Source organism: Gallus gallus, chromosome 2 (assembly GCF_016699485.2).
Source record: "Gallus gallus isolate bGalGal1 chromosome 2, bGalGal1.mat.broiler.GRCg7b, whole genome shotgun sequence".
Lineage (NCBI taxonomy): Eukaryota > Metazoa > Chordata > Aves > Galliformes > Phasianidae > Gallus > Gallus gallus.
The window spans coordinates 8887903-8915248 of NC_052533.1; the positions used below are offsets into that span (position 1 = coordinate 8887903).

General features: G+C 45.9%; 1 protein-coding gene across 2 annotated transcripts in view; it reads right to left on the bottom strand.

The window, feature by feature from the left end:
* The window catches only part of PTPRN2 (protein tyrosine phosphatase, receptor type N2), a 622865-nt gene that overhangs the window by 97130 nt on the left and 498389 nt on the right, over nucleotides 1-27346 (bottom strand). For both annotated transcript variants that reach the window (XM_025148316.3, XM_025148315.3), the window contains exon 13: nucleotides 6976-7188. In XM_025148316.3, the coding sequence (XP_025004084.2) occupies nucleotides 6976-7188 (213 nt within the window). The remainder of the gene's footprint in view (nucleotides 1-6975; nucleotides 7189-27346) is intronic.

Below are 27346 nucleotides of genomic sequence, written 5' to 3' on the forward strand. Positions count from 1 at the left end.
AGGAATTGGTTGGAAGGTCACAGGCAGAGGGTTGTGGTCAATGGCTCTATGTCCAGGTGGAGGCTGGTGATGAGTGGTGTCCCTCAGGGGCCTGTCTTGGGTCCAGCACTCTTTAACCCCTTTATCAATGACATAGATGAAGGGATTGAGTGTGCCCTCTGAAAGTTTGCTGATGACACCAAACTGAGCGGTGTGGTTGATACAGCAGAAGGAAGGGATGCTATCCAACGGCACCTTGATAAACTCTAACAGTGGGCCCATGTGAACCTAATGAGGTTCAACAAACCAAACAGCAAGGTTTTGCACTCGGGTTGAGGTAATCCCAGATATGTATACAAACTGGGAGAACTCCCTGAGAGTAGCCCCACTAGAAGGACTTAGGGGTCCTAGTTGCTGAAAAACACAACATGAGCCAGCAGTGTGTGTTTGCAGCCCAGAAGGCCAATGGTATGCTGGGATCCATCAGAAGTGGGGTGGCTAGTATGGTGAGGGGGGGATTGTCCCTCTATACTCTGCCCGTGAGGCCTGCAGTCCAAGTCTGGGGCCCTCAACACAGGAAAGATACGGAACTTTTAGAGAGGATCCAGAGGAGGGCCATGAAGATGATCAGAGGGCTGGAGCACCTCTCTTATGAAGACAGGCTGAAAGAACTGGGCTTGTTCAGCCTGGAAAAGAGAAGACTGCGGGGAGACGCTACTGTAGCATTCCAATATTTAAAGGGAGTTTATAAACATGAGGGAAATAAACTTTTTAAACAGGTAGACAGCGGTAGGACAAGGAGAAATAGTTTTAAACTACAGGAAGGGAGATTTGGATTAGATGTTGGGGGCGGAGTTTTTTATTGAGAGAGTACTGAGGCACTGGCACAGCTGCCCAGAAAAGCTGTGGATGTCCCATCCCTGGAGATGTTAAGGGTCAGATTGGATGGGGCCCTGGGCAATCTGATCCAGTACTTGATGTAGTGGTTGGCAACTCTGTCTGTGGCAGGGGAGGTTGAATTTGATCCTTGTGGTCCCTTCTAACTCAAGCCATTCTATTATTCTATGATTCTGTGACACCACCCCCTCTTGGCCCTATCCTGAAGCCTAGTGAAGGGTTACACCCTTCAAATCTGACTCCACATGGCACCTGTTTTCCTTTTATGCTTCCCTGGAACTCCTCACTTCCAGGAGCTGAAGATCCATTTTAAAAGTTCCTAAGTTAGATCCACACCTACACACCTCTTGTTTCGCCTCATTCTACTCTGGCCGTTCACCATCCATCATCAACAAAATATTTAAGCATAAGGCAAGTTCTCTGCTAGCCACCCTTACACATTTCTCAACCCTTTCTTCTCCCCCTTTATTGCTATGCACTTCTGCATGGAATGAGTGTTTGGAAGAGCAAAATAGCTGTTACAGTGCTCTATAGCCATGGAATCATAGAACGGCTTGGGTTGGAGGGGACCTTAAACATCATCCAGTCCCAACCCCCCGCCATGGGCAGGGTTACCACCCACCAGCTCACGCTGTGCAGGGCCCCATCCAACCCAGCCCTGAGCACCCCCAGGGATGGGGCACCCACAGCTCTCTGGGCAGCTGTGCCAGTGCCTCAATGCCCCCTGAGCAAAAAATTTCTTCCTAACATCTAACCTCGATCTCCCCTCTTTTAGTTTATGTAACAACATTACATACAAAGTATTTGCAGGTTACTGTGGGTCTATTTTAAGATCTAATTCTAATTAAAGAGAATCGCTCACGTAACACACAGCAAAGAGGCCTGAAAGGGCAAGAACAGCTCTTCCAATATGTACACCTCCCAGTGTATGTTTTATTGCAAACATTTAGTCCTGTTGCTTTATAGTCACATGAGACTTTTTTTCTTTTTCAATAAGGACACCAGAAAGGAAAAGGTTAGAAGTGTGTTCTGTCCTTTATTTTCCCAAAAGAAAGCACATTGAGCCTCACGGCAAAATTTGCACCTATCCAAAATCCTTACTAAACGTATTCCCTACTGACAAGCTTACTGAATACTCATGTATCGAATATTCATCGTCCTCAGTGATAGCTGAGGCTTAGTGAGAGTCCTTAGAGGCAATTTACATAGATGTGAGCACTACTGCAGGGCACTGACCAGCCCCAATTCCCACCTTACTTTGCTCCCGGACCTGATGTTAACTTCAATATTACTGAGAACTTGACAAATCAGGTCAGCAAACTTCACTTTTTTTAATTTCATTTAATTCACAAAACTCAATTTTCTAAGGAGCTGATATATAGTATTACTGCTGTGTTAACCTCTAATACTACAACAGCATGGCTGCTTATGAGATCAGTCTAGAGTTTAAAAGACAAAACCATATTAGATGCAATGAATTATCTGCATTTAAATACACAAAGTGGGCATGATGGCTAAGCAGAGAGTGATTCCCATGGATTCTTTCAGTGGGAGCCTTTAAAAATATTTGTGGCAGCAAAATCCCTGTTGTAAATGCTGTTCTCTTAAAATCTCTCCCCAAAACTACCAGCAGGATCAAATCTTTCAAAGCACTGAGAAGTTTTTAGTGGCTTTGAATCCAGAAGGATCGTGTAATTAATAAGGCTGAAATTGACAAAGGAGTATGTAATTTATATATAATGTAATATAAGTAACAATGCAGAATTTAACATATAATTCACAATTATAAGCCTGCCAAGTCACGTTATTGGAACGAGCTTAAAACCAGCAGATGATGTAACCCAGCTGCACTGACGGTGCACAGCTCGCATAACCTTGAATATCTCAGGCAGCTGCAGAAGGACCTCATTGTAAACTGCTTGGTCTTTGCCCCCTTGCTTTCTAAAGGAAGTTCTTTTGGCTGAGGCCAAGGAAAATTAAAAAGCACATTATTGACATAAAATATTAAAAGACAGCTCTCCGAAGCCAGCTTCGGCGCATTTTAACTTCTGCCTTTAAGTTCCATTATGGCCCATGTTTTACAGAGCATTACCAGCGATGCAGAAGATGATGCTCGCTGTAAAGTTCTGCAACTGGAAGTAGAAAATACGCTGATTTACCGTCCTGCCCAACCCAGCGTTCTGCACACAGGGGTCAGAAGGCAGGGTTCAGCCAGACTCACTCATACATCACCCTGAATCCAGCAGAGCATTCCTAAATAGCGGTAGTCGCTAATAGGCACTCATTACATTAATAGATTGCTCACTAATGGGCGCGGTGAGGAGGGAGCTGCGCTCTCGGCAGCCCCACTCACAGCCCAACCCCACATCCCAGCGCCCGACTCTCTCCGGGTGATGCTCCAAAGCCTTCAAAGGGCACGAGGAAAATCTGCTCGGTGTGGTGAAAGAAATCAAAGAGGCTCTGCTGAAAATTCCTAAAACGCTTCTGCCCTAATCTCCTGGAGCAGAGAGGGGGCTCGCAGAATACTAAACTTGCTTTTCAAAGGAGATCAAAGCAACGCGAGCAACAACTGCAAACATGAACGGAGGTGTGCGCATGGGCACGGGGAAGGCAGAGAGCCTCTCTTCAGCCGCCCACGAAGGCTCCCGCTGACTTATCTACCCGTTACACATGTGGTTTGAAAGGACAGGAGACGTGCTTAAAAGGTACCCACAAACGCTCCGCCTTTTGTCCGGGCTGCGTTTCATGCACACGCAGCGTTTTACGAGATACACTGCTGCCATTAATTCTGAAAAGCTCCTTAGCCACAGTCTAATTAAACCAGCCTATAATTTCGTGTTTGTTTAGCGATTCAAAGATAAATGAAGTTGTGGCTGTGTATCTCCCCTTCCCGGTGTTACCCTGCAGCCGGGGTTAGTCTCACACACCGTATTTAACACTTCGGCAGCCAGATGCTTGCTTAGGAAGTCCCTCCCCAGAACAGATTCACAGCTCGGCCACTTCCAGCAGATACTTTATTTGCCTGCTTCAACCCACCCGTGCCCCCCTGTCCCTGATTTTCCAGCAGAGCTCCCCCCCTGTGTGAGCTGCACTTGCACAGCAATGCTGATGTGAGGTGTCCCAGCAGCACTGGGGTTGGCTCCCAGCTCTGGCACTCAGCACCGAGGAGCCCCAGCAGCCAACCTGCTGTTTCCCTGACAATACAATTTGTGTTTCCTCCTTCCCAACCCGCTATTCCGCTGTGTAAACTAGGCCCGAAAATAAATAAATAATTTAGCATTGAAAAGAAAACAGCTGTGGGAAAAAACTCTCCTCAGTTCACAGGGTGAGGAAGGAATGAGTAAAACCCCAAGTGAACTCTCCTGGCTGAACTGGGTTAGGATGAAAAATGCTGCTGCTAAATCTTGAAAATTTAGGTCAGTCTTGTTTATGTGAAGATATAAAGCACTGACATTTGGAGGAGCATGTGAACCAACGCAGTATTTCAGCGTTCCCTCTGAATCACAGTGGGCCACGAGGCCTTTTCATACCGACCAATTTCCCCTCCTTGAAATTAAAAAAAATAAATCTGAATTGTCACTTAGGCTGTAACCAGCAACACATTGGAGTAGCGTGTTTGAAAGTCTAGTGGCAGCAGCTGCTGAAATATTTCATACTTTTAAAACAGACTGAGTTAACCAAGTAGATACTTGGGAAGCATTTAACTTCCCAGTTACATTTAACTGATGCAGAACAGAACAAAGTAGGTACAATTTCCAAAGCTATCTGCTTTTTTTCTTCCCTGCCTGAATACAGGTCGCATTATAGACCTATGAATACCCGAGAAGATGAGGAAAAGGGTAATTGATGCTTTTCTGAGACCTAATTGATGCTATCCGAAACACGCATCACACCAGATACCGGCTCCCTTTAACACAGCTCAACATATGGCGATTCTGACTACGCAAACAGGGCTCGGTCCTATTTCTCCTCAAATCCACGTGAATAGTTTATTATACACAAAATGAGGCCCAGTGATTCATTTTGCTAGAACGCTACTTAGCAGCAGCAAAACTGCTCAAGTATTTTGCCTGCCTATACTTGGGCCTCCTACGGCTGCCCCTGAAACCAATGGCAAAATTCCCATCTCCTTCCATGGGAGGGGAGCCAAGCCCTCAGAAACCTTTGTATTTAAGGAAAAACAGTTTTCCTCCCACTCATGACTACAGTTCTCCTGAAAAACCAATGGAAATGCTGAAGAAGTCAGGTGGTTCGGAATGGGCCCAAAGGTCAAGAACAAAGAATATGAAGGCAGTTCTGCTATTGAAAAACTGAGCAGCATCCTCAAAGCACTGCCTGGCTTCTTCTCCTGCTTGTTGGTTTGTTTACTGTTATTATTTTTAACAGAAAACGACACTTCTAGATCTGACTAGGGAGATTTTAAAACATATATAAATCCTGGAAGAAGAAATGAAGCGCACATTTCATTTAGTGTCTGGATTACAGCTTCTTATTAAACAAACCAGAGCTCATTATAAAATCAATATCAACTTAACCACTCTGCTCCCAAGAGAAACGGCAAAAAAGGTCACTCCAAGAAATTCAAACAATTTTCCTGCTGGAAGGGCACGATTTTAATTACAGATACTATTAATTAGAGCTGTCACTAAGAAGATTGTCCTGTTAATTATCACAAATTCAGTTTCAAGTGTGATTTTGGAACCTGGAGGGCTTTCTTTAAAATAAAATAGAATAAAATAAAGCATTTGTGTATTCACGTTTAATGGAAAAAAGGAAAAACAGAGACTACCTATCCCTACTGTGGTTGTGGTTTGAGTAAATCAACAGCAAGTTCCCTATTGAAAACAAACAAAAATGTTTACAGCCAAGATCTCTTTGGCCAACTAAACTCAGAGGACACGTTGCTGGTTGGGCCAATGCGTTGTCCTGGAGGACGCTCCATTCTTCCACTGGCAAAATAAAAACGCACTGGACACGCTTTACTCTTGCTCTCTCTCCCTTTAGAATTCATTAAATGTAAAGACCTAAAGGATTCCATTCCATTTCAACTGAAAAGCAAAACCGTTCCTGAAGATACCAATCGTTACAGAAACATCTGCACTTATCACTCATTACTACCACCTCCCTGAGCCCAGCCTGGGGACAGGCACTGCACGTTCTCCTTTCCAACACAGAAGCGGTACAGACAGACCCAAACTTCCCGAGTTTATTCCTGCACGACTCCCAGCTGCCAGTCTGAAGCCTCAGAATACAGAAAGGCCATCACGAGCAGGGCAAGGAGGTAAAACAGAACTTGACAGAGAAGCGCCACGAGGAGCACCCTATCGGCACACAGCACGCACGGATACTACAGCAACAATATTTACACATTCTTGAATTCTTTTTCCCAGCCACACTCCAAATATTTTGGGCTAGAAAACGAGAGCTGCGTGGTGCGCGACCAAAACACGCGCGCTGCCATCGCCAACAGCAGCCCAAGGAATCGGCCCCGGGAGTTGAAACAAACTCCAGCACGATGCAGCCTCTTTCCACTCGACACTTGAAACTGAAAGAGAAACCCCGATGGTTTGTGATGTGCTCCAGCAAATCTCAGCGCGGCACTCCCGCCTTCCTGGGCACACATCTGCCACCATTGTTCTCCGCGAAACGGCCCCCATTCACCTCCCCATCTATCAGCATTACATTTCATTTTATCTGAATAATGGCAGAAGGTGGCAACAGATCGGGTCAAAGGCTCTTTTCATATCAGACCCCGAAGAAGTCGATTACTCAAAAAGAGAGACATCTTCAGATAACCGTGCAAACCATTCCTCATAAACGCTAAAGATTTTTCGTTATTAATAGCGGCAGGGGTGACAGATTATGGATATTAATGTTATTTTTCACAGAATTTCAACAGCGAGGGGCTTTCCTTTCCTTCTCCTAATGTTTCTAATTGGACACAAATTTACAGCAAGAGCCACGACGCCTGCCCGGCAGTAAGGAGCCGTTCCCGGGAACATTCAGGGGAGATGGGAGGGGGGAAGCGCTGAAAACAAACGGAGCTGAACGGGGCTGGGGAGGAGGAGGAGAAGGAGGAGGAGGAAGGCTGGTGCTTACCTGATAAGCAGCGGTGGCGTCGGATCCGGCGTCAGCCCCCAGGGCCGAGAGCTTCTCCTTGAGCCGGTGGTGGGCGCGGTGCCGGAGGCAGTAGACGACCCCCGAAGCTGCCAGGACCCCGGCGATGCAGGCGAGGGAGAGGAGGGTGAGGAGGAGGAATTTGGCCGACTCTGCCTCTTCCCCGCGCTGCGGGAGCGGCGGGACGTGGCTTTTCTGCAGGGGAGGAGAGAGAGGCAGCGCCTGAGTGCGCGGAGCGGAGCGGAGCGGTGCGGGGGCCCCGTCGGGGGAAGCCCCCGGCAGCGCCGACTCGCAGCGGGGCCGGAGCCCAACGGCGGGCAGGGACAGCGCCGCGACCCCCCCGCTCCGTCCCGTCCCGTCCCCTCCCCTCCCCGCCCCCCTCCCCTCTCGGCTTTCCGCTCCCGAAAGGCGGAGGCGGGCGCTGGGTGCGCGCAGCGCCGGGTGCCCCCTCCTTCCCCAACCATACGGAACAACGAGGGAAAATCCGTTTGGTTTTTTTTTTTCTTAGAGTGAAAAATAAAACACGAAACAACGGGAAAAAGGGGGAAAAAAGTAGGTGACGGTTCTTCCTTTTGTCTGTTACAGAAGAAAAAGGATTATATATATAAAAAAAAGAGGCGGATAGTTCCAAACTCCTCCAGATGACTATTATTTTTGCAGCAATAGGAGAGAATCCTTCTCGTGCATTTCACTTGTCTCCATGTGCTAAAAAGTTGTACAATAATTTCCCCTCATTAACTTCATTATAAGCTATATTAGCAACAATTAAAAACGCAACATGAAAATGAAAAGACCAGGCGCGCAAATTGCAGCAGGACTCATTTGGCCCGCGTTCCCCCTTTCACAATTACCAGGGAAATGAATTGAAAAGCACGCCCCTGCCTCAGCCCTGGTTGCTACAAGATGAGAACAATTAGCAAACTCCTTTCCACCACCTAATTTCGCGTGGTAACAAAATGGATTTTTCCCCATGAATGCCTAGCCGGCCTATTCATTATCTCTCCTCTATTAGTAATTTTCTGCTCCGTATTCAGCTAGCCAGCTCTTAATTTCCTCCTGTCTTGCAGTGTACACAGTGGCTCTTATGTCAGGCCCGGTCCATTTTTATCTTGTAATCATAAAGGCCACCAAAGCAATTATCGCTGGTCTTGACTGTAAAAGCTTGTCATTAATTAGCCTCCTTGCCTTCAGTGCTGCGGATTAGCCGGGGCTGAGGCTGAGTTAATGGAAATGCGGCTTCAAGGAGCCTCCCGGATTTTCTCGCTAGGATGCTGGGAGCGGAGGATGCTCGGCCGGCTCTGGGAAGCCCCGGGGGCGGGCGCGGACCCCACTCGGCCCGGCCCGGCTCAGCCCGGCTCGGCTCGCACCGCCCCCCGGCCCCTCCTCCCAATCCCACCAGCCACCAGGGGGACGGGGCCGCTCCCCCCTCCCCGGGGGGCTCCAGGGGCACCTCCCCTCGCCCCCACCCCGGGCCACCTGCCCCGGCCGCCGCGGGCTCGCAAACCGAGCCGGGAGGGGGCAAACCCGACGGCATCACCCGGGGGCCCGGGGAGGCGCGGGGCTGCCGCGCTCTGCCATTAGCATTTCAGTGAAAGGGACGCCGTCCCCTCGGGGCCAGGGGTCGCGATCTGCATCTCAATAGGCGGCCCCCGCTAAAGGGCCGCCGCCCCCTCCCCGACGGCTGCGCCCCGGGACGTTAATCCGCCTCCCCGCTCCGGTCGGCCCCCCGATAGCGAGGCACAGAGGAGCCCCCCCGACCCCAGCTCGGGCCCCCCGCGGTGCCCGGGGCCACCCCGCCCCCCCTGCTCCTCCCTCCCAGCCCCGAGGGCGCGTCCCCGCCGCGCAGCCCCGGCTCCCCCACCGCACTGCTCGCGGATCTCCCCTTTCTCCGCTTTTAGCACCGCGGTTTTAAACGCTTTTCCCTTCGCCTTTCGCCGTGTGAAAGAGCCGCGCAAACGCCAGGGGGAAAGGGCTGTGCGAGGGAAACAATGAAAATGACGGGAGCAAAGTGCTGTCAAGCGCCCTGAGTAAACACGGGGGAGAGAAGGAGCGTGCTTTCCCCTCGACTCCCGTAGTTATAGTGACGGGAGTGCCGCTTCCAACTTCTCCTCGCAGCCGGGCTCGAGGGGCGGCCGTGCCCGAAACAAAGCGGCATGGGCAGAGATCCGCTTCTCGTAACGGGAAACGCGGGGAAACTGCCGGGTTTTGGAGTGTGGGGTTTAGGGTTAGGGTGCCTTGTTGGCACCACGTCGGGGGAGCGTTTTCCACGGGGAGCCCATGGAGCCGCGTCTCTGGTGCTGAGCATCAGACGGCCAAAGGCTTGCAAAAAATCCAAAACAAAACAAAACAAAATACACATCTTTCTAGGGAAGGAGCCAGGAATGACCGGGAGGGAAGGAAGAGGCGTTGGGGCAGCGGCAGCCGCACCTCCGCTCCACCACGTCGGGGGCAGTGAGCCCCTCTCCCTGCCGCCGTCGGGGCGCGGAGTTTCCCCCTCTCCCCTCTCTGCCGCCGGGGTCGGTGCGGAAGCGCAGCCCGGGGGTCGGGAGCCGCCTTCGGCTGCGCGTCCCCGCGTACACCTCCGCCGTCGGGGAGCGCAGGGCTGGGGCTGCATTGAGGCCCGGCCCCGGGACGCGTCCCGACAGGAGAACCTCAGGTCCCCGGCGCTCCCAGCGCAGCCCCACAGACCCGTCGCCCTTCCAGCACATCAACCGTCAAATGATGAAACGGGTAAAAATGAATCCAGCGAACTCGTTCCAAGCTCCCTCCTTCCGTCCCTCCCTCTCCCTCCCAGCCAGGAGCTGAGATTTCCCCTCGCCCAAACCTCTCATTCTTCTTTCCCCGCAATAAGGCCCCAGCCTGAAACGGAGCCCAGGGTTAATTAGAGGCGTCCTGTCAGACTTGACTCGAAATTGAAAGAAAAATGTTTAAATATTTATGAATTTGACATTTACAGTCGGATGTCTTTTAAGGCAGAACACCTCTCCCTGTGCTCCCTCCGGCTGCCACGGTGCGCGCCTGGGGTGGAAGGGGAACAATAGCTGTTGCATAACAAGAAAAACAAATCACCTTTCTTTCCCCTAAGGCTCAACAAATAAATAGACCACATAAATTACACATAATTAAATATTAAACTCAGCTACATGTAACTATGCATTTTTTAAACTTTATAGAGCTGAATATATTGACATCCCCCTGAATGATTTCCTTTTCGGAAACACGTGTAGTATGAGTCCCAGTGAAGGCAAAACCACTGATCCTAAACGGACGGCTTAGGAAATAACTCAAAACACTCAGGCTTTGGTCTTTGCTTGCTTTGCAATGGCTCAATCCATGCTAAATTCTAGATGACAAAGCTTCGCCCCATCCCAGAGCATCACACCTACCAACCACTTCCACTCTTCCATTCTATGACTCACCAGTGCTTGCTGGAGCTACGCTGCTTCCATAAGGGTTGTTCTGTTGTTGCCATGATTATTTTAAGAGGGAAAAATTGTGCGGGATCTGATCTCACTTTGGCTTTCCCAGTCCCTTAGCAGAGCACATCTACGCACAGCCCAAAGTGAAGCAGTCAATAGCTCAGCGTAACGCCGGAGTCACAAATCACCGCTCGAATCAAAGCGCCGCGTCCCGTTCCGTGGTGTCATCCCATGATTCAGCACAAGCAAATCCCAGGCAAATGGCAGTAAATATTTAATGGAGGCTTTCATGTAAATAAGTTCTCACACCTATGTTGGAAGAAGGGTAGAGGAAAGCCTTTGTGACAGCAGAGAGGGCTCTGTGCAGGGGTGTGGGCGCTCACCTTCCAGGCACCCCAGCAGAATTAACTCCATTATTCCCCCTAGGACACAGGGCCTGATTCTGCTCTGGGCTGAAGCAGAACTCTCACCGAAGTTGAGGTTTGATTCCACTTTATCAGTCTAAGGAGGTATTTCTGACAATGCTCAGCTGCTGCTCCCAGCCTCCCCTCCACGTTGTAAAGGCAAAACCACTGTGGTTCATTTAGGAATAACCTCACACTGCATTTTTTTTTGCAGCTTGTCTTGATTATTACATTGCTATCAGGTAGATTGGTTTCTAAGCAATAATAATAATAATAAGGCAGATTTCTTCGTAAATATGGGCAAAAGGAGCAACTTGAGAATATGATTTGTTTCAAAATATCAGAACGTTAAAAAAACTCGAGAGGTGCTATTTTTAATTTGGAATTCACTATAGAATCTAATAAATGAGAGAAGTGAGGCGGAAATAATCATGTATTAATTCTGTGCATTACAAAATCTTTTCAGAAGCTATTATCAGAGCAAGAGGCATTGTGGTTTGGATTCAGGGTGGGAGAAATCCTTTGTGCAACTGAAAGCTATTGTTCCTCTGTGCAGATGAAATTGTACTTGCAAATCTGCCATTCAAGGAGCGAAAAGAGTGCCTGGGCAGAAGAAAAGAATTCTACAAGAAAATCGTTCCTCTTAGAAATGAACTTCAGGAAAATAAGTTCTAGCTCACCAGCTTCTCTTGTTTTCCTAAAAGGACCCTTTGCTAATGGGCTCAGTGCTAGAAGGGAACGTGTTTTATTTCCTTGATAGATGAAAGATGAAGAAAGGGACGGGTGGGGGTCTGTGTGGGTGCATATGCAATATGTACTCATATATATGTATATATATATATATATATATATACACACACAGATATGTCTGCTTGTTTAAATAAATCTAAACTTAAATCCACTTTTAGCGAATTCCCGCTGCAGGGTGACTGGGGATAGAGGATGAGATGCTCTTTAAGTTTGATAGGTCACCAGAAACCCAGAGGCACACTCGGCATCAGGACAAACCTGGCTACCTCACTCTGTCCCTAGGAAACCTACAGATACCATTTTTCTTTGTAAAATAAGAAGGTAAAACAAAGGGAAAGCAGCAGCTCCCTCAGTTTGGTGCCTGCCCCTCCTCACCCAGGCAGGTCCATGGGGCACAGGGCCTGGGGATGCTCACAGCATGGGTTTTGGTTCAGAGCCACGCTGCCAGGCTGCACAGCCCGGGCTACTTGTTGGTGCTTTAAGGGGATATCTGTAGAGTGAGGAAGAGGTGTGTGGGGCTGCTCGGCCTCCCTCCTTGCACCCCCCTGCCCGGGTCACCCGGTGCCAGGATGGCTTTCAGCAGATGTCAGTTCATCACCTGAAATGAGGTCAACGTAATGCTTTCACTCGAGAGGGTGAAATCGGAGGGGAAGGTGCTTTTGGCTTCTTCTAGGGGTCGGGAAGATTAGACAAATCGACGGGCACAATGGGCAGATGGATTTCTGGGAACTGCAGCTTATTCAAATCACTGAGAAAGGTCACTGCGAGAGCCACAGATCTATTCATCGGTGGGGGCACAATGATCTTTCCGCAACCTTCAACACCACAAAGCACTCTGGAGCGTCTCTATACCTTTTAGTAGGATTAATACCGCGAACAATGACTGAATACAATCAAGAATTCAGTGAGTTCAAAGATCCCTTGATCAATGGTAGATATTTTCCTCCTAAAGGCAAACAGAAGTGAAGTTTCTGGTTATAGTTACGAGAAACGATGATAGGCACTGTCCTGAGTCCCACTACGAGGCGATGCTGAGATGCCCAGAGGTCTGAGAACCCCGAAGAAGTTTGTGGTGTAAGGTTGCGAAAGAGGAAACGTATCGTAAACTTCGAGGTTTTCTCGAGGCTCTGAGATTTAGTTAAAGCACGGCACGAAAGCCTACAGCATCAGCTGAGATGAGCAGGGATAACAAACGGGACAGCCACATCCACGCCTGCGGAGGAGGAAGGCAAAGCCGGAGGTGCGGAGAGGAGACGGCGGGGTGAAGAAACTTCCATTCCCAGCTCCGAGGAGCGATGAGGGGAAAGCGGCAGAACGCGAGTATCGGGACGCCCATTTTCTCCTTAGCCCGGGCTTTGTCAGCCAGAGCGAAACGGATAAGCAGAAGGACAGAGCAGGTCCAAGCCACAAACCGAGCCAAGAGGTCGGCCAGCGACAGCTGAGCTCGGTCAAACATCTCCGGCAAAGAGCAACGAGAGCCGCTGCGCCAGCGCTGACCTAACGCCGATGCCGAAGGCACATCGCTCAGAGATGAGCTAAAAGCGCCCTCCGAGCGGCTCTCGGAGCGCAGCCGGAGCCTCGCGGCGGAGCGGCCGCCCCGTCCCAACGCCGGGCCCCTCCGGCCGCCCCCGCTCCCCCCGTGAACCGAGCGGGCTCCGACGGGGCGGGCACGCAGCGGCCCCGCTCGCCCCCCGCCGCCATCCCCGCTCCCGGCGCGGCTCCCACCGCCCGCAGACCCCGCGCCGCGCTCCCCCCGCTCCGCGTTTACCTGCTGCCATGGCGCTGCCGCCGGCGGGCCGCCACCGGCTCCTCCCTCGGAGGGCTCGGCGCACCTCGGCGGACTCCGGCCGTCCTCCCCCGCTGCCCCGATTTCCCCATCTCCTCCCCTCCTCCTCCGCGCAAACAAAGGCGGCGGAGGCGACCGCGAGCGCTCCGCGCAGCTCCGAGCGCTCCGGGGGCAGCGGGCGGCCCCGGGCGGCCCCGCGGGGCGCGGGCGCGGGCGGAGGATGCCGGCGCGCCCCGACGCTGCCCTCCTTATATCGGGCCGCTCGCAGCCCCTGCCGGCTGCCGCACATGGCCCATCCACCGGTTGCTATAGCGATGCCTCCCCTCCACATGTTGCTGGCAGCAATTGGCTAAGGAGGTCTGGGCTGTTCAGAAACCCTTCGCCGGTGTGAGGCGATGAATGGACACCGCCTGTGTCACTCATTTGGAAGAGCTGTTTGGGGTTTCTGTTGTGGATGTGGGATTTTTTTTTTTTTAATTTTTTTTTTTTAACGTGTTCCCCTTCCCGTCTTCTTTTTTTTTTTTTTTTTTTTTTTTTTTTTGGTGCCACTCTCGCAAGATGGAAGCGGCGGGGGCAGAACAATGACGGAGGAGCCAACAAATAACAATAAAAATAAAACCATCAAATCAGGACAGCCCAGGAAACCTAAAGAGCATGAGAGCATTTGCATGACAATACGGCGAAAAACCCCGCGACGTCTCTTCCCGAAAGGACTTTCCTGCTTAAAAAAAAATAAAAAAAAAAATAAAAAATAAAATAAAAACATCCCAGGGCCGAGCACAGGAGGTCCAAACTTTCCCCCACCCGCCCCCATTCCCGGTACCGCACGAAGCGGGAAGGGCGCGGGGCGCTGCGGGGCCCCTCCCGCACATCCCGCAACCCGCAGAACGAAGCGGCCCCTGCAGGTGACAGGTCCCACGAAACCCCCTCCCACTTCCCCATTGTTTCGCCTTGCCACGACAGCTGGAGGTGGCAGGCAGGGACCGGGGGAGGGATCCTCTTCCCTTTTCCTGATCGCCCTCCCGGGCAAAACCCGCCTGAGTCAGGAAAGCCCCAAATCCCCGGGCGCAAAGAGGCTGCCGGGCCGGGCCGCCCCTTCCCGCAGCCCCGGGAGCCGTCGGGGGCCCGACCCTCTGCGGCCGCTGAGGACTGTGCCTTCCCGGCAGGGCTTGGGCTCTTCACAGCCTTCCTTGTGACACTGCAGCAACCCTGGGGGCAGCTTTCCCTTTCCTCTTCCCTTTCCCTCGTTCCCCCTTTTTCCTTTTCCTTTTCCCCTTTCCATTCCTTTATTTATTTATTTGTTTATAACAATAATTTCTCACAATTTCTCCTTACCCCTGAGCCCCTCCGCAGGGCCTTCCCAGGTAGCCAAGGAAGGGCGAGGGCAGCCCATGACCCTGAAGCATTGCCCCTGCCCCAGCACGACCCCATTGAAGCCTACAGGGAAGTGCCAACAGCATTGTTCTACTACTTCCAGAAAGAAGAGAGCTGTCACATCACACTCCCACCCAATGGCCATTCCCATCTCAGGTTTAGGAAGATGCTGCTCATGTTGGCAGAACACAAGTTCTGACCATAATATTTGTGGTGCTTAAAACAGGTGCTCCTCACGTTCCTCCCCAGCTCCAACTCACAGAAACCCCTTCAGCATCCACCAATATTCAAGCAGCTCCATTTTTGGTGCATGGCCTCAGCAATTGCTCTGCTGCTGGCACTCCTTCCACCAGCATCCTGCCCCCGCAGCACACACAGTTTGCTCACTAACATGTATTACTCAGGTTGGAAGACAAATGAACCCGCCAGGAGATCTCATTAGGACACGTGTGTTTGCATATTGATCCTCCCAATGAAGTGTCTCAAACGGATACCTACTTCCATTTCCCTTTGGTGTTTCTATTTCTCATTTACATATATTGTCATCATCATTTGCTGGGTGAGTGTTGCATCTTCCTAGGGATGCTGGGAGACAAACTGACGGAGCAGGACATTGACCAAAAGGGCCAAGAGACAGCACGATACTACTCCAAATACACGGGTTTTTTTGGTTACACAACAGTGACATTTTGAGGAATTTAGAGTGAAATTTGAAATATTTCTCTTTTTTTTACGTCATTTTCATGACTGTTAACACTTGCTAAATCCAACCCTTGAAAAGACTTCAGCGTCAAACCGCAGAGGAGGCATTATTTTAACACATTAGTTAATGTTCTGTTCACTAAATGCAAGATGAGCTGCCAGCTGAAACAAATGATGTTGAATAGTTTACTGGTTTAAAACTTATAAAACATTTTTGAAGCCCTCGTGGTACTGCTGCTCACAGTCCTCATTTGAGAGTCAGCTAACCAGTGCTTGGTAAGCTCAATTTCAGTTGAATAACTTACATTTAGGCTACCTAAACATGTCTGGGTTTTTTTTTTCCTCATATGATTTAATGCATTTGTAAATAGGAAAATATCAGTGGCATTTCAATAGAGGGTTTCTAGAAAGTTTTGTGCCTTTTTCCTGGAAAGCAAAAATGACTTTGAGGCATTTCCTCTATTTTCAGCCCACCTAAAATATTGGGATCATGGCAACATTCACTCAAAATAGAGAGCTGCATTTGAACTGCACCTAAGCGGAAAGATCCTACTGTAGATCTTACAATTGAAACGAAAGTGATTTGGGAACATAATTCCAGTTTGCACAATCTGACAGGCAGCAATGCTCCATGTTTGCTTGGATTCACCCTAAAAATCTCTTCTCATGCCCAGATGCCAAGAAGTGCTCTGACCTTCCGCCCTTGGTTTCTGACTGATGCCATGTTGGAAATCTGCCTGTAATGTTTTCAGTTCAGTTACTTCTACAAATGCCTGCACAATGTACAGCACGACTTAGATTTTCATTCTTTTAAAGGATGTATAATTAAGATAAAAGCCATTTAATCTCATCTGTTGTTTTGTTGCCATCTTGTCGAAAAGTTTTACCTAATCTACTCTGGAGCCTGGCTAGTTGCATACCAACCCAAGAACGTTGCACAGGATTTCTCATGGATTTTCTGCACATGTATCTTAACATCAGAGTTAAATTTCCTTCACTCCTATGAAAAAGAAGAACTCTTTTCCAAATATTCACTCTCTGAGCATGGAACGTGAACATGGACTTGGGAGAATGTTAACTACTGAGCTTCACTAAGTTGTCTGTCTTATCTTTTTGTGTTCATGTCTGAAGATCAACACCAGCCACTTCCCACTTCCAAGCAAATTCTAGAGCTCTCAACTTTATTAAGAAAATGATTTCATTCTGGCTAAGATTTGAGTCTAATTAATGCCTTGCATTTTTAAACCTATCAACTAAATTTGAGCTGCATTCTATTCTTCAGAGACAGCTTAAAATATTAATTGAGTAAAGAGTGCATTTTCCATTTAATTACATTAATACCATTTCAATAAATAAAACAGTTTTATGCTTCATCAAATTGAACAAACTTGAATGCAGATTTTCCTACTGATTGTTTCTCTGCTCTCATTGGTCCCTTTGGCTGTCTATTTCGAAACGGGAAAGAGATGCAGGAGCTTTGGAGGCTCCCATCAGTGAAATGAGGTGCAGCTCTCAAGGAAGGTGAGCTCAGCTCTCCAGGAGGGTGATACAACCTGCCCAAAGTGTTGCTCTGATAAGGCATCACTTGTAAACGTGATCAGGGATTTAAAAAATGGATATGTATTGGGCATCTGTAAACAAAGGTTTCCTTTTATTACACTTCCACGAATAAATTAAAACAAATAAATTAGATCCCTCTGTCTTCTTGTCTGAGATGCTTAGCTATCCACAGAGTATCACCAAAAGGGTAGATGAACTGAGTTTTAGTATTCAATCTAATTAAAGCAGGCATGGTTTAGATGTGCAGGTGAACCTCTTCGTAGAGATAAAGTGTCGGACAAGATGGAGGCAGTCTTGTTAGGAGCTATGTAAAAAAAAATAGTGGCGTTCTCCCTGATTCAGTACTAATTCTATCCTTCAAATATTTGAGTGGCAGCTGAAGGAAAATTAAATACTGGAGAAAAAGTTTCAGAATACCCAGGGAGTGGCAGCAGGTGTTTGGGAACACATCCTTTATCTGCTGCAGAGCACTCTGAGCCCCTTTGTCACTCAGGGCCCGATCCTGCCAACCCCAACCTGAGAAATTCTTTATAAATCAACAGAACTAATGGGAATAACAACTGGAACATAACAGTAAATGTTTTCAGGGTCAGGCTTTGTATAAATCAATATTTCATAAAAATGCATGCAATACTGAAACCTTAATTGCGTTGTGATTAGGTTTACATCCAGAGAATATAAAAATATTAATTTAAGTTTTAGCATGAGAGATTAAACGCTGTTATTATGAAAGCCTGATTAAGAAGCCCCTATAAAAGCGCCAACTCAAAACCTGTTTAGTGGTAAAACATGATGAGAAATGCGGGATTCTCTACCAGGATCTTGTTATAACCAAACGTGGCAGTCGCTGCAATGCTGAACTTATTTTACACATCAGCACAGTACACGCCAAGAATTCAGAGAGCTGTTAGGTATCAGTTTTCTCTACTGTAACATAAGCAGATTAGTTTTGTTAGAGTGTTATTTTAATACTGTAGTGAAAAGGTTATTTATTCCCTCTTTCCTGAGAGGAAAACAAACTAGTGCTGTTTACATGTGAAAAAGAATTCTTGGGATGGTAGCCAGTGCTGCAAATCCAAATGAGATCTGAAATCAAGATGCTTTTTTTTCTGCATTTGACACAAGTATTGCTCTTTTTATTTTATCTTCTAAGTCTCAGGACAAGCACAGATTATGTCAGAAATTTGTTACTCATTATACTGATGGTATATCACCTCCAACCTACCTGAACCTGACATTAGAATGTATATTAGTTTTAAATTGTTTGAATTACAAATTTAAAATAACTAAATGCTTTTCTAAATAAAGTCCTAAAGTAGGTGGGTTTCAAAGTTCTTACATGCTTCGTATACTCCAGTTGAGTTTCTTCTTCCATGAACATTTTGACTACAGAATCTTTGTGGAAAACACAGCAATGCCTTCTAGAAAACACATTCAGGTGGCTTTTTAGTTGCTATATGATGTTATTCTAACAACTGTCAGCACCGTTAGACCAAATCAATGCACCAGTAGGTATCCACTGTATTTAAGATTTCTGGCTGGTGCTGCTTTGGGGTCCCTGATCAGGGTCTTCTGCTTTCAGACATGACACAGATAGAAATGGTGGGAGTCATACTGGTCCTGGAGCTGTGTTTAACTGGTGATTTGTCAAAGGTGCCAGAGACCTGATAAAATCTATTATAATTTCACTACTTCTAAGAATGATCCCCTCTCCCCAGTTCCATATTTTAGAAGGCAATCTTTCCAGTGTTTTTTTCTCTTTTCTCCTCTTAGTGAAGTAAATGAGAAAATGTTCCCTGGTTTCAATTGGTGTGTAGGCAGGCCCTTGGTCAGTATAATACGCAGGCATATACTACGCACTGTTCTTAACATAACCAGGTTGCTGAAAGTACAAAAACCTGACAAAAAGAGAAAGATCCTGAACCATGTAGGAAGAGAGAGAGACTGGATAACTTTCAGAAAAACCCTTTCCCTCTCTGAGTCATACAAGCATTGAAGAGCATTGACAAATTTTTGCCTTTTCTGGCTATAGAAATGGAAAAATGACTACATCAGTTCATGTAGCAAGCTATAAAACCTAGATAATTAATCATGTGTGGCAGCATGCTAAAATAAGTATATCACAAAATCATTTTAAAAATATGTGCATTAAATGTGTGCCTTCAGATTACACGGGGAGTCATAAAGATGGCTAACAAAGTACTTATCCTATGGTTTGCATTTTGCATGTAATGAGGCATGCACAGACACATTCATTAGATTTTTTCAATTAATTTCAAAACAAAGCTCTATAGATCTAAAATTCTACAAAGAGTAATAATAAAGTGCAGAGTTGCAGCTTTACTAACAGATGTGCACCCATGCACCCTAAACACAGGTATGCTCACCAGGCTTTCATCTACACTTGATCACACAGTGTTTGAAGTGATCATCACTGAAGACTCATTGTTTTAAATGGAAGACTCGTACAACCAAAGCATAGCTTGGGTTGGAAGAGACCGTTAAGATCATCCAGTTCCAACCCCTCTGCTGTGGGCAGGATTGCCCTCCTTTAGATCAGAGCTGCCCAGGGCCACATCCAACCCGGATGGAAGAAGAGCAACAGTGCTGATTTACACAAACAGGAGCTTTCACTCTTAAGCAGTGGTTTTAAAAGGAGCACCGAGGGCTATATCCACACGCTCACCACTGGATTCCTGCAACTTCATCAGAATTTTCAGAAGGGCAAAGAACACAGGAGCCCTGTAAGAGCTTGGTGAGACAGACATTGACAGTGCATAGCTAATTGCAGTGGGAACATTAGGGCTTCTGAAAAGATCTTCTGTTTATCACTTTCCTGTACAATATCTGCCCTACTAGGTAAGGCATATATATACAACAATAATTGGAGGAATTAAAGGCTGAGCATGAACTCACTTTTTAAGCTTAATATTTGAAATTGGATCAGCTGTAGTCCTCCTATTTACTACTAGAAGGCTGTATGACAGGAATATAATAAATTTTCTCATTTATGTACTTGCTGTCTGCTTGTAGCTGGGTGGTTGATGGAACTCCAGCTGACTTCAGTGGGAACTCCATGCATGGGGTGATGGATTTCTCAGGTTTTTGAAAACAAAAGATCTTGCCTCCTCCTAGCTACCCGTTCTATACATGGTATCTTTGTTCAAAAAGCTTTCCAACAAATCTCAAAGATTCCTCTTAAATCAATATCAAATTCTAAATTGTCAATAATACTAATGATACAACCCTTTCAAATGCACAGCTTAGGAAAATTTAAGAGTTCTTGCACAAGCTACATATGGAATTCAGTTTTGCATAGTGAATTACGCATTCTCAAACTCCTCATTTTTATGTATTACATTTCTGTATGAATTCAAAGAAATTCATGAGAAAGAGCACTTATAGAAAATCTTGCTCTGGCAGTCCTTCCAGCCTCCTTGATCCCATCCCTGTGCTCCTGAAAGCACTGTGGGGGTCTCAGAATGGACTTCAAGCACACCCAGGAAAAAGCTGCATGTTTGGTGCTTGGATCAGTCATTTCATGCATGAAAGTATAACTCTCAATCAAACACCTCAAAGCCAGGATACGTGGGCCCCAACTGAAGCTCAGACTTTCTCATACTACCTAGCATTGCTTATAAGACAAAAGACACTAAATCATAGAATCATATCATGGGATCACAGAATGACTTGGGTTGGAAGGGACCTCAAGGACCACGAAGTTCCAACTCCCCTGCCAAAGGTAGGGTTGCAAACTGCTAGATCAAGTACTAGATCAGATTGCCCAGGACCCCATCCAATCTGGCCTTAAATATCTCAGTGATTACATTGGGAAAATATATATATACATATAAATATATATATATCTTAAAGTATTCCATTGTCTTTAAAACATAAATGTGCTGAAATTTTTTCTTTAAATTACAACCACATGATTAATATAATTAATAGAGACATTCTGCTGTTCAGTCATTTGAGTAAATGGAAAAGATGCAGCAGAGAAAGGCACATGCAAAGGCATTGCTTAAAGTCTTCATTTTCCTAAGTTATTCTCTTTAGTTCACTATGTTTAATCAGTTTTTTCCCTTTAACTAAGGTAAGTCTTGAGACCGATTATTCTGCCTTCCATAAATATCTGACCCTGCATTACTGGGAACTGCTTTGTATGCCCATGTCCTTGTTGTAACCCCACTAACCATGCTCCCTGTTGTATGCTTGTGCCTCCCACCCAATTTTCTTGCATCCCAGCACCCAAATCAAGTCCAAGAAACATAGAAAGCCCTTTAGATCCCCATTTGAGGGCTTAAGTGAGGAGCAACCAGTCTCTTGGCATCCTGCTGGTTCAAAAGAGTGCATAGCAAATATACAATTTCTTCTCATTTACATTCAATATAGTAATTACTCTACTGTTGATCACAATTAAAAAACAACTGAAACAAATATAATCTCTTTAGAAAAGTTACCATAGAAACAACACAAGAGAATTCCCTTTAAAAATGTCAAGATTTCCCTCACATTTAAATATGGGTTCTCAGGAATTACTCATGCACCATTAAAACCTGCAGTGAGTCATTACCTTAAAAATAAATACATAAATACACACTCTTTCATAGATGGAGGGTTTTTTTTTTTTTTGTCTCAGCAAATATGTATTATAACATGACCTAACTTTTGATTTTATCTCTTTCCATTGTACATCCCCAGAGAAAAGCTGAACGCTGTCATCTCTCATTCAAACACCTGTTTGAGGATGGGAAGGACAAAAATCAAGAGTGACAAAACACACAGAACACGAGAAACACCAGCAAAAGCTACTCAGAGAGGAAGAATAATTTTGAATACATATGTACACCGCAGTTGACAAGATGAATGGAAAGAAAAATGTCTGAAATGAGACACTGCAGACATAATTCACACATAGGGAGAATTTTAATGTTGCATCTTAAGGTAAGAAATCTTGAAATAGAGAAATTTCCTAATTTAAAGTAATTGAGGCTATGGTAATTCATCTTCTGTGCTGTATCAGTTCATCTCCATTTCTTTGTGCCAATCTATAGCATAACATCTATCTCACATATTTTCCTACTCCGTCCTTTGGCTGCCCCCTCCGTCCTTTGCCTCACTGGCAAAACCTCACAAATTTTGGTGGAGGAGGAGAAGGTCCATCTGCATAAGACAATTTGATCATATGGAAGCAGAAGAAAATACGCCAGTCAGAGTGGAAGGTGCTCCAAGTAATAACAATGCAAATTTGGAGAAAATTCAGAATTGGTCACAAAGAAAGCTGATAGGTTATTCATAAACTCTTGCATATGTAGAGAAGATAATAATATAAAGGCATTGTGGCTTTCCTTTGCATTACTGGCTCTGCTGTAGATAAATAGCATGGCTGAATGGAACCAGATTAATGATAATAAAGACAGTTTCCCCATTTTCTTTGTAGTAGAGCAAATGTGAAAATAAGGAAAAACAACAAAATTGAACTAATTTTTGCTCTGCGGGGTCTTATAGAAATGTTTTATTTCTTTCACTTTCTTGGTGCAAGGAGTCTTAGAAATTCAATTCTGAATTTTTAGTTGCAGTTGTCTTCCCATTTCTGCCTAGTCCTACTTCCTCCTTTTATTTTTTTCTTTTTTTTCCTTCACTTCCCTCATTTCCCCTACAGTTCAATAATAACTTTATAGTCACAATATGCTTCTGGCACTTGGCTGTCAGAATTATCTTTTGCGTTGCTTCTTCAGCTTAAGGACATGGAAAAAGAAGAATAAACCCAAGACTCCAATACTGATATGATAAGGGGGAATGGCATTAAACTAAAAGGGGGAGATTTAGGCTAGAAGTCAGAAGGAAACTCTTTACTCAGAGGGTGGTGAGGCACTGGCACTGCTGCCAAGAAAAGCTGTGGATGCCCTATCATTGGAGGTGCTCAAGGCCAAGTTGGATGGAGTCCTGGGCAGCCAGACCTGGTGAGGGGCAAGCAGACCACAGCAGGGGGTTGGAACTGGATGACCTTTAAGATCCCTTCCAACCTAAGCCATTCTAAGATTCTGAGGTCGAGAATCTTAGAAGAAACTGAGATCGAGTGAAGATAAGGAGAGACGTAGAATCAGGACAGACATATGTAGGGCTGAAGACACCAACAGAAAAATATGTTTCAGAAGTGGCAACATCTTTTAAATTTTTTTAGATCTTTTAGATTTATATATTTCTTGCCTGCATTTGTGTCACAGCGTTATCTGGATAAATCTGTGCCAGTGACAGGGGGGCAGTAGGCTCGCGGGCCCCCCTGGTTTCCAGGAAAAAAACAGCAGCGGCAACGATCTAAGAAGGAGAACTTATTTTACTAACTATGATGTTGGAATGCAAGATGACACGATACAATACAATCGAATTGGAAGTAAGGATAATAAATCGAATGAAATGAGAGAGAGAGAGAGAGAGAGAGAGAGAGAGTGAGAGAGTTGCTGAAACCGAAAGTCCTACTTGATGAAGGCGCATGGCTTGGAAGCACACCCACTCCTCTCTCTGGCAGCAAGCGAAAGTGAAAAAGACCGCGCGCAACCAGATGACGTATCTTCTGTTATGTATCTTCCTTCTCTGACCGTGAGAAGGACCGTGAGGTCCTCTGGGATACGTAGTTCCTCTTCACTTTTGTCCTTGATGTTATGATGTGGAATACCAATAGCAAAATTACAAAACCATGACAATTTGTATAACCATTTGTAACATCTTTCCTCCTCAAACAAGGAAGGGCTGTGCACAGCATAGCTGTAACTAAGGAATATTTGATATCGTGCTTCTGATTTAATTTCTATAAATAAAGAACACATTTTGGAAATATTTAGGTAACATTTTTCACCAGCACCATACACGACTGGTTTCATGAAGAGTCACATGCCCACACTGGGCACAGACTGTGCCCCAGCCACACCAATAGAAGGCTTTGCTCAATAGACAACTAGCAGGAGGCAGAAAGGTCCAGTTCCCAGCAAAGAGTGCAGGGAACTGCCTGGAAAGAAAGCTGGAGGTATGAAACAGCCATATCATGGCAAGATTTCATCTGGAAATCAATTTGGAAATCATTGATATTTATGTTTATATTTGGTGCCACATAAGAATTTTCACATATAATTAGATCACTTTGTTTTAAAACAGAGCTGTTCAACATTGAATCAACAAAAAATAGTCACTGGTTCATGGACTCAATGCCATAAAAACAAAAGGTCCCCACAAGAACAAGACCTTGTGCCTGGATATCATGGTTAGTCGATTAACAAGCTGAAGTCACCTAATGGAGAGCTCTCTGCTGACTGTATAGATGAGCATGGGTTACTTAGGGGTGAAATGCAAGATTTGGTAAAGGGAGGTGCTTGTTTCTTCAGCACACCTCCTCACCTAGTTTTTTTTTTCAGCAGGAGGTATTTACTCTCTCCTTCTTTGGGAGAATTTCTCCATGTTCACCTCTTCAGCTCTCTACTGTTCGATGTGTAATAATAATAATAATAATAAAGATGTAAATAGAGACCAGCACAAAGGCCCAAGGCTCAGCCCTGAAAATCTGAGTTTTTTTTCCCATAGCTTTGTCACGTAGGAGTAACACAACCTGACCAAAATCTCTGTGCCACTTCTCTGGTCTTCTCTCTAAAATACAAATCACTGGAGCTCTGACACTTTACACTGGGGAAGATCTGTCCTCATCTATTTTTATTCACACGTATGAATCACACTTCCATACACCACAGCTAGAAATAAAACCATAGTCCACCTCAAAGCTTGAAATTATTTAGGGCTTAATTAAGAGTATGATAGAACAGATCTGAAATGTAAGATGCAGTCAATGGGTAAATCACTATAGACACAAGCGCATGTGTCTGCTGTATACCTCAATCTGGTATTTTCATGCAGAACAAATTTCCCACTCATTTTTCCCCCTAGACATAACATAGTGTAATAACTATGATTAACATTATATGAAAATTAAACAATTTTGAAATTGCAGGGTTTGGAAACATGACTATCATATGTATGACAAGGAAAAATGATATATCTACAACAGCTCTTCTTGTATGTGGATGACAGTTGGATCTTGGCCCACCCCAGTCATGTTGTGATACTCTTCAGCGTTAAAACAACTGCAGGGCTGGCTCAGGCAGGTCCCTGAGCACCTTCCTGCATGAAGGAAGCAGAAAAGCAGCTGCATATTGATTCCTTCTGGCCTCTGTAGAAAGGCCACTCCTTCTGGGTGGGAGCATGACACACGTACATTAAAATTCATGAAGAACACCATGCTGCTTTTGTGGAGAGCCCCTTTTCACCTGTAATTTGGGTGATGCTGGATGAGTGTTCCCTTGAAAGGGGATGTGTTTCAGAAAGAACACCAAACTTGCCTTCTGTCTTATCCATGTTGGATGATCTATGAATCCTGCATGCTCTTCACAAGCATTCATCTTCACGGAAATGAGCAATGGGATAAGGCCCCAAATTACTTCTCATCCCGGCCACTGCACTAGGCACTTTTTTCAATGGGACTCCTGGCTGAAATGGTTCTATTTTATAGGAAAGCTCTCTGCTGCACTACACTGCCTGCAGTAAATGCATGGTGGGGCTACAATGCAGCAGGTTATCCAGTTGTCTTGATAGCTCCTTGGTTCTGCATCCCAGTTTTCTTATGCTGATGGAACAATAGAGGGTACATACTTAGGAACAAGCCGCACCTCACTGCACTAATATCAGACCAGCTTCTCTTTGCAATGCCCATTCTGTCTCACCATTAATATCACCTTTGAAAAAAATCTCTCCATTCCACTTTGGATTTTAAAAGGCAATTCATCTGCCTGAAGGCTAATGAGAAGAAAAACAAACAAACAAACAAGCCACGAAGATCATTATTTACTCTTAATCTGTGTTCTTTCTGTGTGTTTCCCACTGAATTCTGACCTGGCTCTACAAAGAACAGATTTTAAGGAGAAGATCAAGGATCTGAAATTAAGAAGGTTCTGTTGCTTTACTCCCCATTACAACACTGCATGAATAGAACCTAAAGTTTGGCTTTAGTCCTGGTTGTGTAACTGTTGATGATGATGATATAAGGAGGGGAAGATAAATTCTGAAGAGTGTAAGTATTAACAAAGTACAGTTCTGACTGCAATTTCACTAATGTATTTTAAAAAGAAATAGATCTGAAAAAAAAACCCACAACAAAACAACCTCTACATTTGCCAGAAAGGTGGCCCTCATTGCAATCAAGAGCTAGAGAACAAATGTGCTGTAAATTGCTTTCAAGTCACTGAGAAAGGAAATAAATCCAAAGTCCTTTTATAGACCAGAAGAAATCAGGCAACTGTACCATTTCACAGTTACAGTGTATGGTATAGGGCTGCAATTACGAATGATCATTTTCAAGGGTGAACTCTCTGAATGCAGACAACAGGCTGAGTGATCACGTCCCTCATCTGCACGCCAGGGAAACGTGACAGCACCAACACAGCAGCGGCCTATCTCCCCTGCTCCAGTAGTCATTGCTAATTGCAAGGGTGTAATGCCATGTGGCGTTGGCTCCATTCCTTTCCCCCTTCCCATGCAGTATCAGGCTGAAGTCCCAGCTTGCAGGAGCTCGCACATTAGATTTTAAGGGGGGCACTGAACACAGGAGACAGCAGATTAAAAAGTAGGCCCACATCACAGGGCCTGCCTCTCCATTCCTGCCCACCCCATGGTACCTGGAGCAGAGAAGCAAAGGGTCGCCCCCCTGTCCTCCATGCCTCCAAAGGAAGCTCTTGACCTGTGCTAAGATCTAGAATTGACTTTTTGTTGCATGTAAAGGCTTATGCATTGAAAAACTCTGCATAGGGGTGGAGTTAGGGAGCTTGGGCCTGGTCAGTAGCCAGCATGGATGGACCTCAGCATATCTCTGAGGTCTAATACACAGAAGTGGCCATGTCTGAGCAGCAGAAACCTTCATCGCATCACTTAAGGAGCACTGCACAGCAATGGGGCAAGTGGGCCAGTTGGACTTCCTCACAGAGAGACCTTATGGGGATGACACAAACCAGCACAGACATTTCATCCATCCAAGATAACAAAAGTTTGTATTCTCTTACAAATGCATGGATTCAGAGCGTATGCTGTGTGTCACCGCCTCTGGAGGTGCTCAAGAAACATGTAGAAATGGCACTCAGGGACATGGTTTAAGTAGGCAATATTGGTGGTAGATGGACTTCATGATCTTAGAGGCCTTTTCCAGTCTTAATGATACTATCTATGATTTTATGAAAGCAAAGTGGAGGCAGCTGGAGTGCCAATTGGCTATAGACAGTTTTCAGGCTCCTAAATCCTAAATTTAGCCCCAATTCTAGGGG